This window comes from Centropristis striata, chromosome 24 (assembly GCF_030273125.1).
Source record: "Centropristis striata isolate RG_2023a ecotype Rhode Island chromosome 24, C.striata_1.0, whole genome shotgun sequence".
Lineage (NCBI taxonomy): Eukaryota > Metazoa > Chordata > Actinopteri > Perciformes > Serranidae > Centropristis > Centropristis striata.
Genome location: NC_081540.1, coordinates 12391383 through 12405913, shown reverse-complemented (window position 1 = coordinate 12405913; position 14531 = coordinate 12391383). Strand labels below are relative to the sequence as shown.

Sequence of the window (14531 nt, the reverse complement as noted above, 5' to 3'; positions counted from 1 at the left end):
TTCAGAGGGTTAATGAAATATCCGATCCGACCACATCTGATCATCTTGCTCAAACTGCAACTGGAGTTGTGTGGAAAACAACTTCAAATACATACCTAGTGTTTCTACTACATCTTTTCACATTTATTTTGACATCCCTGGTTTATTTAGTACGACATTTTGGGACTAAATATACAAAAACAACAACAATGTCATTGCTCACCGCGTGTTTCTGCCAGCAGTCTCGCAGAATGGGCCGCAGTTTCTTATGAACGACGACCTCCTGCATGTCCTCCAGAGATGGATGCTGACCCACCTCCTCCTCAAACGGGAGCATGTACTCATCCACTGGGCCTGTGGACAACAAGCACAAAATTAAAATTAATCTGGAGTAACACACTGTGCACAAATCAGAGCAAAGTGAATGTTTATCAGTCTCACCGTCAGCGGCGGTGCACCGCGCCGCGAGCTCCCAGAGGAGGAGGCCGAAGGCGTACATGTCGATGCGCAGGAAGGAGTCACGCTGGAAGTTGATGGCGCCCTCCAGGACTTCGGGAGCCATGTAGCGCCGCGTCCCCACCTACAGGTTCAAAAGGTCAAAAGTCAGCATGAAACACGAACAGAAAATCAAGCATAAGCAGCGAGGAGCGAGAAAGTCATGACACAGCTCACAGATGGGCTGAGACGGCGAAAAGTGACGCTTGTCATCGAGGGGTGTTGTTGCTTAGCTGGCAGATACATCAAACTATGTGTCATACAGGGGATCTGTAAGCTGATCCCTGTATGACACAGATCTGACGAACTACGAGGTTAAAAACAGCAGCGTTTTAAACACATTATACTGATATTTCAAATCTCTCATCGCCTGCAAATGTTTAAAAATTGTTAAGCAATAGTTTCCAGATCTCTGAGGCCACATCAAGAACAGAGCAAGTCCTTATTACAAGATCTTTAGGCCACACTGCCACCAATAGGCAATGCCAGGTATTTTCATAAATCAATATTAATAATGGTGACTCAGTAACATTCCCTACAGTACACTAAAACATTCAAAATTACACTATTACAAACACTTTCAATTCTTTGCTGCTTAAATAAGCAAGTTCCCAACCACAAAAGGCAGGAAACATGTAGAAGTGGTGGAATAAAAGTGAATATTTTAACCTTTAACTGTAAACAGTACCTGTCCGTGTGTGTCTCCTGCTGATTTTCCCGCCTCAAACTGCAGGGCAAGGCCGAAGTCAGCTATGCAGGCTGTCAGGTTAGTCTTCAACAGCACGTTCTTACTCTTAATGTCCCTGAGAGACAAAAAGGAAAATAACATCAGTGTGTTTCTCCTTGGGTCAGTCAAAATTATACAAATGTTTTGATTAAAGTGATTATGGATTTTTTTTTTTTTTTTTTTACCTGTGAGCGATGGAGGGTTTGTGTCCGTCTTTATGTCCAGGGATGTCTTCGTGGAGGTAGGCCAAGCCGCGCGCTGCTGTCTGAGCGATGTGACACAGCTCGTTCCAGGACACCACGTTGGCCTTCAGGTAGTCTGTCATTGAGCCCTGGAGAAAGATAGGTAGAATATTTAGATTTATTCAATATTATAATATTTAGGTTTCTATTTTCCTACTCCAGTAGAGGTATCCGCACAGCCCTATTAGAGGAACTCACGTACCTCTTCAACTATTCACAAGTATATTACAAATTTATAACACTATTCAAAAAATAAAATAATTTTCCGCACAAGTGAACTCTCAATATTTTGCCTGGTTTTGCAATCATACTGCTCCTACTACTTGGAATGAAGCTGAATGTTTTAACTATAAATTAATTACTTGTAGTTCACAGTTTCAACCATTTAAGCCAACTGTTACCCATTTCTTTCAGATAACTATTTCAACCATTTTTCCGTTACTCTTAGCTTAAATCTCAACTGTTTAACCAATACTTTTAGCTAACTATTTCAGCCGTTTATCCATTATTTTAAGTCAACTATTTGAATTGTTTATCCATTATTTTAACTAAGCTATTTCCACTGTTTATCCATTATTTATGTCAACTATTTTAACCGTTTATCCATTATTTAGCAGACTATTTGAACCTTTGATTTATTTATTTTATGTCAACTATTTCATCTGTTTATCCATACTTCTTTGTCTTACTATTCTTTACTTTAAGCTGACTATTACCACTTTTTTCCATTACTTTTAGCTAGCTATTTAAAATGGTCATCCAATACTTTTAAGTCAATGACTTGTTTATTCATTACTTTTAGCTAATAAGTAGTAAATATTATCATCCATTTCATTAAGTCAATTCTTTTAACTGTTTATCTATTTCGTTTAGCTAAATATCCATTATTTTAAGCTGATAATTTCAACAGTTTATTCATTACATTAGTTTATTCATAATTTTAATAAACTTTTTACTACGAAATGATTATCTGTGCTGCAACTAGTCATGTTCAGATGTTACAGCTGACTTAATACACAGATATTATCTATCTTAAATCAGTTGAAATACTCCCTGATAGACCCTGGAAAGAGCAGAAGCACCCCATGTAGAAATCTGGTTGATGACACCAAATAACTGCAAGAATAAATAAATGCTGCATAATAGTAAAGTGACGGCTGGAGCCGGGCATCGTTTCCATGGTAACAGCAATGATCTCTCATGGATAGAAACTCACCAAAGCTGTGGGTTGTATTGTAATTCACAAGGGACTTTGCAATAAAACTATTCCTTTACAACGCGGTGACGTCCTTCCTACGGGAGCAGATAGCCACATTTTGTTTGATTGTACAATTCAATATTGAAACTGTAGGGACGATTATTACAGAGAAAAAAAAGTGAATTGCTATCTGCAGTTTCATATTTAAATGGAGGCGATAAATAAAATTTATGACTAACTGAGTGTCCTTCTAAAACCACAGTTAAGTCCTTTGGCCGCCTCTGTCACCAAGCCAACTTCCTGCACATTTTATTGTTCTCTGTGAATAATGGGAGCTCTGATAAATGCTATTCATTTATCTACTCGTTGTTGTGGTGTTTGATTGCTGTTCTTTAATCTCTATTTATCAAGGGAGGGATTGCTGAGCATGCAGACTCTTTATCAGCAACTTCCTTAAATTTCTGGATTTTTTTTCAGTGTTATTTTACTTTGCAGTGATGCATCTTTCATCACCTGACAGCTGCCAAAAAATGTTGTATGCATAGAAGCTTATGGTCATATTTGAAGAATTGCAGTACAGATAAAATAGATATGTAACGAGAGATTTGGCTCCCAGAGAGGGGTTGTAAGATTTTAACACCAACGTTCAAGCTGCATCTGTTTCATTCCTTATCCTTTATACATCTTTGTTCTTACATAATGTATGTCAATATAACACAAGGTCACTTCTGGCAAGGCCAAAGACAGATGCAGCTGCAGGAGTGACCACTAGAGGGCAGGCCGCTCCAGCAGAAAATTAAATCTGATCACTTCAGCTGTCCTGTTTTGGGATAAACGCTTTCCATGCTGTGTGTTGGAACCTGGGTTTGTTCTATGTTTTCAAGGCTGTGTTAATTTCTGTTAAAAAGAAAGTGAACAATCAGACAATATCCCTTTAAAAGGCACCAAATGGCAGCTATTTATATGCCTGCATCATCCAAAAATATTTAAGAACAGGGAGTTTTTGGAAGCGCCTCATCCTGTAAAGCAAGCTGCTGCATGCTACGGATACTGCAAACAGATAAAGCTGCTTAAATGCACCGAAACATCGAGGCATAAATCAGCTGTCAAGGTGACTGAACTCTGCAATCACTGTTCCAGCTGTGTTACACAAGCGAAGGTTCAGCCCCGAACTGACGTGGCCAACGTTTGGACACCTGCTCTCAAAAAACTGGCAGGAAGGAAAAGCTTTTTGTAGGTTAAAGTTTAAGCTATGTACCCTCTAAAGACTGCTGCTTTCAAAAATAATTACAGTGCATGCTTGACAAGGCACGAAACGGTGTTCTTGATATATTGCTGGTAGTATGACCTTTCCTAAAACTCCTTTAAGACTAATTTCTTCAATGTTCTTTCTATTCGGAGAGCTTCTACAAGTCAGAGTAGCACTTGTAGAGCTGCTTGCAGGGTTAAGTGGCTTGTGTTGTTGGGTTAAAGCCTCGCTGCCACACCCACAACCTTTAATTTTTAAACCTTTATTCACGCAGGAAAGGTCTCTTAAGCACAGTGATTTAAATTCTTGGCCTGGCTGGGAAACTCAAGCAAGTGAAGCATACAAGAATCACTCTCCACTTTGTCGGTAATGACCCTCAAAACACAGAGGCACTTAAAGCCCCAAATGCTACAAAGACTGTGGCTGAGAGGGTGAGTGAAGCACAACTGGGCTAACAAAGCCCAAGTCCACCTTCTCTGGATAAACAAGGCTTATAAAAGAAAAAAAACAGCATGAAGTATATTGTAATAATGGATTAGCTCCAAAGGCAGCAAACAGAATCAATACAACGTGGAGTTTCATGCATTTTTGTCTTCCTTTTTCAGTGTTTTGTTTTGTTAGCAGCTTGTCCTGGAGGCTTTTAGAACTGTGTACAATAAACATGAGAGGGTACGCTAAGACGAATATAAAACTGTGTTTACATGGACACAAACAACACACTTACAAGAAGGCGGGGAAATCAGATAATTTGTTGTAGTAATGTGCTGTAGTAAAGTGGAAAAACACGTGTTCAAAGCTGGTCAGTAATCACACTTTTCAGTAGCGGGTCTATTTTTCCTCTATGGGTGCATTCGTAAATCATACCTGATATTCTACACTAAAACGAGAGCGCTGGTGTGAGAAGAAATAGAGTGTTCTACTTCGATATTCATTCATTCACTGCACTTGGCGCTCTGCTGCTCCGTCTCCTCAGACAGGGTGCCCAGAGGACACTCTGCTGCTCCGAGAGGGTGGTGATCTGAATAACCCAATGGCTTTGGTTCCAAGAAAGTTGGGATGATGTTTAAATCGGAAATAAAAACAGAATGCACCAGAATGAGCATAGTTGGGTCCCAAACGTTTTGGCAATCAGGGTTTTAGTTTTTAGTAGATTGGATTATTTTGGATGCAGGATACAGCTTTCATTTCTTACTTTCAGTGAAATTGCATTGTTGTTTTAGCAATACTTCCCCCATAGATAGATAAAAAGCCTCTGTCAGGTGCAGGAAGTGTTGAGTTAAAGCTAGCTTAGCTTATGCTGCATTCATGTAGTGTCGCAATAATTGGTAAAATGTTTTCTCGTCTCAGAAAAATCCACATGAACGCCGCCTCAAGTCAAACAACTTACAGTGTTGGCATATGATTTGCATAATTAAGGTCATATTACATAAAACATGACTAAAGCAAATGTTTGGGTATGGTAACCAACTTCTTAATAATACACATATAGCATATGAATTTTTGCGTACAGGTAATTTGTAATAGGTGATAGGCTATTACTGTTAGTTACTGTCCACGTTGTTGTTTAAAGGATATAAGCAATAAAACAACATATTTTCTCTGTTGTCTGACAGCAATAGACTATTGCGCCGCGTCAGATGATCTGTGACCGCAATTAATTACATTAAAATTGCCTTTCTATATCATATAAACAAACCACGTACCAAGACCAGACTGGAGATACCACTTAAAAAATGGCTGATTAGCCTGTTAACGATCTTCCTATATACTTTTTAAAACAGAATACACGCTTTGATACTGTGATTTTTAATGGAGATTACATACGAAGCGACAACAGCAAGTAGGTTGCTCGGCTGGCGGCAACCTTTTTTAGTTTTTTTATAGAGAAATAACAATGTATTGTATAGATAAACCTGCATCTCAGCTCTTTGAATTAGCCATTTCGAGTCCATTGCAGCACTTTTAACTCAAACGAGAATAAATATAGAAATGGGGCATCACACCAAATGAAAACAATGCAATCAAGCTGATTTTGATGCTGGTGCTTGCTTGCCTTGTCTTCAGTTAGGACATAGTGTTCGAAGTTGTTAAATTTTAAATAATTTGTACTTTTTTGTATAGCTATACTCTTGTACTTTATAGGTGAAAAGGAATGCAGATGTTTATTGAAAATGTGAGAAAATCCTTTACCAGTATTCCTCAAGTTTTTTCCTCATATTGACACAGTTTGGCACTTATTTTGTTAATGTAAATCAGAGAAGAAGGATGTTTTGCTTTGCCATTAAACTGCGTTACAGCATTTTGTTTCCTGCATCATGTATAAACAAATTTTCTTTTGTGCTTGTTAAAAGTCAGTGTGCAACACCTCAAAACTGAGAATTTCTCATGAAACCAAAAAAAAAAAGACTCAATAAATAAAATAATAAATGTAGAAGTTTGTTGGTGGTACAGCTCCATCCCGGACAGCATACCTTCTCGTGGTAGGAGGTGATGAGCCACAGCTCAAGGTCCAGGTTGTTGTTCCTCTTCTCCGCACCGATAAAGTGGAGGATGTTGTCGTGCTTCATGCCGCTCACGCTGAAGATCTCATATTCATTCTGCCAAGACAGCTTGTCCTAGAGGAGCACAGAGAGACAGATGCAAATTTGGTTGCTGTCATCAAGCCACTGAATTAACAAAAGAAATCAAAGACAACTTGAAGAAGAAAAGCAAGGTAGTCGACAAGTCTTGTTTTCAAAGTTCTACTTTACGTCAGCAACAAGCTCATCACTCAAAACAAGAATAAAATACACTGTTTTTAGTCGTTTCTCTGTCTTTTATGTTGCGATGCGTCATTGCCTTTTGCATTCTTTATCAAATCTATAAGCTGAAAATAAGTGTGAGTCAGGTGATGGATGTTGCCCCGAGCTCAAGAGTTTCTGGGATGACATTTTTCATTTGTACAGTCACAAATACAGCAGAAAGCTAATCCCTGACAGTTTTTCCTATCCCCTTCTACACATTTATTGAACCGTTCGGAGCATTTTGACAAAAAATAAATGTGTTTGGAAGCCGAAAAGTTGTTTTTATCTTAAGTGGAACCAAAAAAATAGCAGGTTTTTCTTTGGATGTGTGAATGGTGAGGACATGATGCTGGCTTGACATATTCTACAAAGTTGACAGAGGAGTCCAGCATGTAGATGTTTTCTATGTCTTATATTTGATAGTTAGTGCATGCTTGTTTTTTTTGATAGAAATACAGTTATGGAAAAAACAATTAGACCACCTTTGTTTTCTTCAAGTTCTTATTCATTTTAATGCCTGGTAGAACTAAAGGTACATTTGTTTGGACAAATATAATGATAACAACAAATAATAGCTCATAAAATCTAAATTTAAGAGCTGATATCTAGCCATTTTCTACGGTTTTCTTGAGAATGATTTTGGTTATTATTAAGAAAACCATTGAAAATGGCTAGATATCAGCTCTTAAATAAAACTCCTATGAGCTGTTTTTGTTATCATTAGAATAAACAAGAAATTGAAGAAAAAATTATCTAATATTTTGTTCCATGACTGTATGTATAACTAATATTTGAACAGCAATCCACAATCTTGTAACTACTGTTCCTTTCAATTAAGCATTTTGCAATGCATTAAAACAAGCTCTCATGTTTGCTATGATCATGGCAAAAAGGTTAATCCTGAGAGAAATTAGTTTACCCTCCTTACTTACTCGATATACTTTGTACAACGCCCACTCTGTATTATCTTAAGATCTTTATTGAACATACAGGACGGAGGAAGAGCTGTCAACCTGGGAACTAATTTACCCTTCACTAAGCCGCTCCCCAGATCAGCCACTGTCTCTTCCTACATCCGTCAAGCTTTCAGGTTTATCTAGATGATAACCCTCGATTTGAAAAGGAAAAACACCGAATAGTTGTGCATACAGTACAGGCCAAAAGTTTTGACATACCTTCTCATTCAATGTTTTTCCTTTATTTTCATGACTATTGACATTGTAAATTCATCAAAACGATTAATGAACACATGTGGAATTATGTACTTAACAAAAAAAGTGTGAAATAACTGAAAACATGTCTTATATTCTAGTAAGCAAAGGGTGGCTACTTTGAGGAATCTAAAATACAAGACATGTTTTCAGTTATTTCACACTTTTTTTGTTAAGTACATAATTCCATATGTGTTTATTCATAGTTTTGATGCCTTCAGTGAGAATCTACAATGTAAATAGTCATGAAAATAAAGAAAAACGCATTGAATGAGATGGGTGTGTCCAAACTTTTGGCCTGTACTGTATAAAAGCTGAAATAGTCTGACAGTCTAAACGCTGCAGGAATAGCTGTTGTAGCTGACCGAGAACTCGCGTCTTCCAACTCTGCCTTTTCATTCATGTTCGCTGGTGGAATCTAGTGCTGCTAATCTCAACACATGGCTAAGAGTTTTTGATGCTATAGTGAGTCATTATTATAACCAATTTACTGACTGACCTTGCTGTACGAAAAGGTTGTTACTGTAAACTTTTGTCCTTCATGCAAGTTTTCAAAACGTAGGTTGCCTTTCACCCAATTCTTCTCTTTCAAAATAACTTCACTCTGCTAACAAATCATATTGTTAAAGAAGCTCTTTTACACATATTGTAGTCCATCTACTTCTCTCTGATATTTCAGAACTTTTTCCATTTATAATTTGACTTTTTTACATTGGAAATTCTCTCACCGACATGGTTGAAAACACCACACTGAATATGCCGGTTGCTTGAGCTTGACAGGCCTTGCAACAGTAACTAAGGGCGACAGGACTTAGCAAAGGGTCAATCACATCAGACTGTACTGTATTGTTTTGTATTGCATTGTGCTTTGATCTGCCAGGATTTCAGTTTTCTAGCCTTCGCTGTGGGCCTTTCTCGACCTCACTTGATCTCGGTTCCACGGGCTCCATTTCTGATCCTTAATCCACTTGTGGACATTTTAGTCGTCGTATGACATGCATATGTGCACGTGTCCTGTGAGCCAGCAGTTTGCTTCCTGGATTCTTTTCTACTCTATCATGCTTGTTTGTTTTTCTGTGCAAAAAAAGGAAAATTGCATCAATTGTATTAAAAGCTGCAAACAAACTCCAGCACGCTCTCTAACTTGCAAAAATAGATTTATATGTCAAGGACAGCAGTTTTGCAACTAAATGTAAATTATTTTCGCAAATTAGCAACGGTGTCAGAGTTTGTTTGGGTGCGTTTGATCTATTCCCCTTCTACAGAGCTTTCCTGTGAAACAGATATGCAAAACATTCTTCTGGTATAGATAATATCTCTGAAATGTCCAGCATAATACCTGAATTGGGAAGATCTTAACAGCCACAAATTCGTTGAGCAGCTGGGCCTTCCACACACACCCAAAGCGCCCCCTGGCTTTGACCTCAATCAGCTGTAGCGGTTTGTGTCCCAAAATGGGGGAAGGGGGTGAGGGCCCGGGATCCTGTTGAGAGAGGGCAGAGGGAGAAAAAAAAAAGACAGAGGACAGTGTTATTCTTTATTCTTTTCTTTTTTTGCAGGGCATTAAAATAGCGTTGGCTTACGCTGAAGGTGACCGGGCTTTTGGCTCAGCAACAACGTGCCTGAGGAGCTTAGGCCAGCAGAATCACTATCATCTTCACATCTTAAATCACATCTCACAACTTACATTTATAGACTTGCTTTTATGTGATGATGCTCTCCTATAATTTTTTCCCCCAACATACTGTTTAAGGCGTCCTTATTTGTTTATTTTTTTTATGTTGTGGCGCCTCATTGCTTTTTTTGCTTTATTTTATGGGTCTGTTGTTTGCTTTATTTGATTAATAAAGCACTTTGGAAAGTCTGGTTTAGGAAGTGCTTCATGTTTAAGTTCAGAATTATTATTACTGTGAAGTTTTTTGGCAGTGAGAAGACAGCATACCAAGCAGGGTTTAGTTTCATTCATTTTAAATTCAATTAAACCCCGCAGGGCTGCATTTGCTTGAGTTTACAGAAGCGGAATTGTATCTGGAGAGTTGCCAGTTTGAATCCAATTAGCCACTGAGGAAATTGGGTGGGGAAATGTCTAAAACCTCGACTACCACTGAGCAAGGCACACAAATATCAGACTTCAACATGAATGAATATGAAGCAGACTGATTCAAATGCATAAATGGTAAAATAAAGACATTCTGGAGCTGTCGTGTCCAACCCTGGGCAGGTCAAACCTCATGCGTGCGCTGTGTGTTCATGCTAATCCCGTATAAACAAAAGTGAAAGCAAGGAAGCCAAGTGTTCCAAATCTAAAGTAGGTTAAACACAGCTGGTGATCGGGATTAAGCTGATCACTTTCACATGTGACTTCACAGAGAAGGACAGAGGGTGAGTGAGCAGAGAGAGACGGGGGGAAGGTTAAAAAGAAGCATGCAGTGAGGGAGTCACATTTCCAGAGGATAAAAGGTAGAGGAGAAAGACTTGCCCATGAGTGATGGCCTTTGATGAAACCAGATATGCTACTGTAAAAATCTCGACTTTACTTCCATGCCTCTGTATCGCTGTTGTCAGTAAAAAAAGAAAGAGTTTTCTCCCTCCTGCAACGCCGCCGATGTTCATGTTTTTACTTGAACTGAAGGCTTACAAGGTGCATGATAAGCTGGAGCAAGTTTCAAGACCCTGAGGCCCACAGGATCCACTCGAACACCGTGATAATATATCAAAAGCGCTTGTCAATCCCAGTTTGTTTTTCTAACTTCCCGTAAAATGCCCCCCTTTTGGGTTACAAGGTTTGCCACCGATACGAGCCACAGTCAACATTTAATATGCGGAAACAATGCTCACACTAGTGAGTTCTCTTTGGTTAATCTACTGTCAAGGTTTTGGCACTGAAAGAAAAACACTGGCGATATCCAAGTCTTTCTAACTGCCTGTTCTGACAAGACTTTTGTGGCAACAGAAGCAAAAATGTTCATCATTTGGTAGCATTTATGGGTTTGAATTTTATTTGAAATTGTACGCCTGGCCGTGAACTCTGTCACCTTTAGTTCCCACAAAAAGAAAGCGAGAGAAAAAAGTGTGCCATTTTACACTTGAATGTGTAAATCCTTTGTGTTCTCATTGACTGCCGTCACACCTTGCGAAATGTTGTACAGAAATAAAAAAGCAAAAGGATTTTGATGTAAAAACATCAGAATATTATACAAAATTAACCTTCTTTGGCCTTTATTCCTGGAAAGGTGCCCAATATGATTTGTAAAAAAAGAAAAAAGAATAAAAAGAAAGAGAATTTAGAGGCTAGACTTGCATACAAAGGATGGTGTCTGTAGTCATTTCATCTCAACATTTTGTAAAAATAATGATTTTTTTAAATGCTCCTCAATAAGAATTTAAACGGACGTGAAATTAAATCAATAGGTACTTAACGGACTGTATAAAAGACGGGAACATAGCCAATGTGAAGTCACCTACCGGTTTGTGGATCACTTTGAAGCTCCAAGTTTTGCATTTTTGCAGCTATCATCTTGGTTTTTTGGAGTCAGTAGTGAACTTTTTTTATTTTCTTTTTTTACGTTGAATCTCTATACACACCCTTAAATACTGGCAACTTGGCTGCACCTGCTCCATCATGCAACATCATGTCCCATACCTTAAATGGGATCCTATTTTATAAAAAGAACATCCTGCTGTTTGGAAGATCACAATACTCATGGTTGAGATCATTAACTTATTAGGAAAATGTTTACTGAGGTAATAAATCAAGTGAGAAGTAGGGTTATTTTCCTATTGACTTTCATACTGTGATGATGAATTTGTGATGATGGATGGATGTAAGTCAGAATGCTTGGACATCGTGTGTGGAGTTCCGCAGGGGTCAGTGCTGGGACCAATGTTATTCAACTTGTACATAAATGATATTTGCAATGTATCGAAATATCTGAAGTTCATACTTTTTGCAGATGACACAAATATACTGGTTTCTGGGGGAAATTTGCAGCAACTTCTGTCCACATTGACCACAGAGATGAGTAAGTTTTTTTCAATTTTTTTTTGCTTTTTTGTTTTGTTTTTTTATTTATTCATCTATTAATATTTAAACTTGTTTTTTTATTGCTTGCATGTTCGAAATAAAGACAATCAATCAATCAATCAATCAATCAATACAATTGGACTTTTATGTTACCAGTGGAGTCGCCCCCTGCTGGTCATTAGAACGAGAGTAGCAGCAGAGCGCTGGGCTCGGCCGGAGGCTTCGGGGTGCCGTAAGTTATCTTCACATGTTCCGCTCTCTAGCAGTGCTCCACTTTTCTCAAATTCAATAAACCGGTCAACGGTCACAAAATTATAATCCACCCCTGGGACCTCTCCTTCCTTGGTTTCTGCATTCAGGCTCGAAGGTCAGCAAACTTCTTTTATACAGTCTGTGGTACTGAATAGACAAAACATTAGGGTAACAGAATTAATGCAAATTAACTTTTGTGGACTGTGCTGATGATATAATTTGCTTCTGTTAAATAATCATGCAGTCTTTTACAAGCATAATATTAGTTTTATTCGAGAGCCACTGGCATGACTGTAGATTAGTAGTCTTATTAATATCTAATACCTAACTTTATATAGTGTTATTTGCTCTTGAAAAAAACTAATTTCTCCTCAGGGATGTCTAAATTCCATCTAGTTTAATCTGTTATTGAGTAGAGGGTGTACTAGTAAACAGTAGCAGTTGCAGATTAACCAGAAGCTTTGTAAGAATAAAGGAAAAACACTTTTTTTGTGGGAACATGGAGCAGGATGTCTGTGCCTTTCACTAACTGCCTGCTAGTGCGAGGAGGGAACGGAGGCATCGAGTGGGAACCGCCGTGTTTACTTAAAGCCTTTTCCCTCTAACAGAGAACTGCGAGGCAGACCTGCTGTCTCTGTGTACTGCTTTCACACTGAACGCCAGCCAAATGATGGGGAAAATTACCCACGACGGCACTGAGGTTGGATTACAGAGCGGCCAGAGCAGTCCCAAGTTGGCACCTTGGAAAAACATCTTCAAGAACATATTGTACAAACCAAAATAATGAATCTATAGTTTAGCAGAAATGTTTCTCTACATCTGTTTTCAATTCTGTTTTATATATATATGAGAATGTGGAACTTTCGCTGAGATTTTCTACCCTGCAAAGCAAAACTTTAGTAGTTTATGATCTGAAAGAGTGTACTTTATTTAATTCTTTCTGACTTCATCATATCCTAAAGAGAGCTTCCAGTTTGGCGAGTGACCCGTACTGATTTATTCACTAAAGTCAAAGGATTTGGTGCTCAGCAGGCTGTAATTTCAGACCTTGAGTATGAATGTACTTGGAAACCCTCTGTCATTTGGCAGCACAGCTTGATCTTAGAGAATAACTGACACTGAATGAACTTCTTAATAAACCTGCTGCAAAAGCCTGGATAAAAGTGAATAAGGATAGTTTGAGAGCTTGGTTATATCTATGTATATCTAACAATAGAGATTGTAAGTATTCTAGTTCGTACCTTATTCTTTTGGTAATGGGTGAATAAGAAAAAACATGGAAAGCATTATCTGTGTTTTATTAAGTCAACTACAAGATTATTCTTGTACATTTCCTTTCTAAATTGACTACATCAAGAGGAAAAGGCTACACATTGCTGATGTTTGACTTTGTCCCTTTGTTAACTTAGAAACTGAACACAAAGGGTCCACTAAATCAAAGACAAATATTACATCACTTCACTTTCCCTGGCCGAGTACTTGCACAAATCTAAATTTAAAAGCATTGGGGTGTTGCGTTTATAGTTAAGCAATGTTTCTATCCACCTGTAGAGTCTGAAAGCTCATCAGCTTGCATCCAATGTCCATGCAGCATGACTTTCTTAAGCACATTACGCTGCATTCACCAGATGGTGTCACGGGAGACGGACCCCGAGACAAGATCCGTGAATGCTGTCTTGCAGTTATTTTTTGGTCTCGGTTAAGAACTGTTAAACCTCTAACAAGGCACAGTGCTGCACCCGATAATTAGGAGACAACTGACAAACAGGTATATCTTGTCTTGTTCCCTTCCTGATTATTTTATGTCTCTTACCTGACCTATTTTGGGGTCCCCAATGTAAGAAATAATTTGAACTAAGGAAGTTGAGATGACATTTTTCTCAAAAATTCAAATGAGCACACAATCATGAGAAACTATGTGTACAAAGAGAATGTTTATGTCCCAAAAGCATTTCATTATAAGCAGTAAATGTGAAGTTAAAGAAGAACCAGAATGGTCTACCTGTTGTGGATGTGAATATAGTAAAACATGAGGAAACACTTGTTATTAAAGGACTCCATTGTGCCATTTACTGTCCCATGAGCAGAAATGTGACTGAACCCAATTTTAGGACATTTATTGAGCTTGCAGAATGATTAATATTCTGATCGTGATTTTGTAGTATTATCCAAGGAGTCTGTCTAGTCCACCAATACAAGCACACTGCTCAGTGTTGTACTGCAATTTATTCATTTGTCTGCATCTCCATAGAAATTACAGTATGTTTATTGTGCTTGGTGATAAAGCATTTGCACTTCTGGTCATTATTTGTATGAAAAGAAAGTTGTTTTATAATGAAATTCAAAAAGAGACAGAAAAGAAGCACCAAAA

At 38.2% G+C, this 14531-nt stretch overlaps 1 protein-coding gene across 1 annotated transcript in view; it reads right to left on the bottom strand.

Moving 5' to 3' along the window:
• The window catches only part of LOC131962625 (activin receptor type-2A), a 59232-nt gene that overhangs the window by 8590 nt on the left and 36111 nt on the right, over nucleotides 1-14531 (bottom strand). The window contains exons 5-10 of the mRNA XM_059327571.1: nucleotides 9224-9367; nucleotides 6362-6505; nucleotides 1387-1532; nucleotides 1163-1277; nucleotides 421-559; nucleotides 203-333 (exon numbers count right to left, since the gene is read on the bottom strand). Coding sequence (XP_059183554.1) covers nucleotides 203-333; nucleotides 421-559; nucleotides 1163-1277; nucleotides 1387-1532; nucleotides 6362-6505; nucleotides 9224-9367 — 819 coding nt within the window. The remainder of the gene's footprint in view (nucleotides 1-202; nucleotides 334-420; nucleotides 560-1162; nucleotides 1278-1386; nucleotides 1533-6361; nucleotides 6506-9223; nucleotides 9368-14531) is intronic.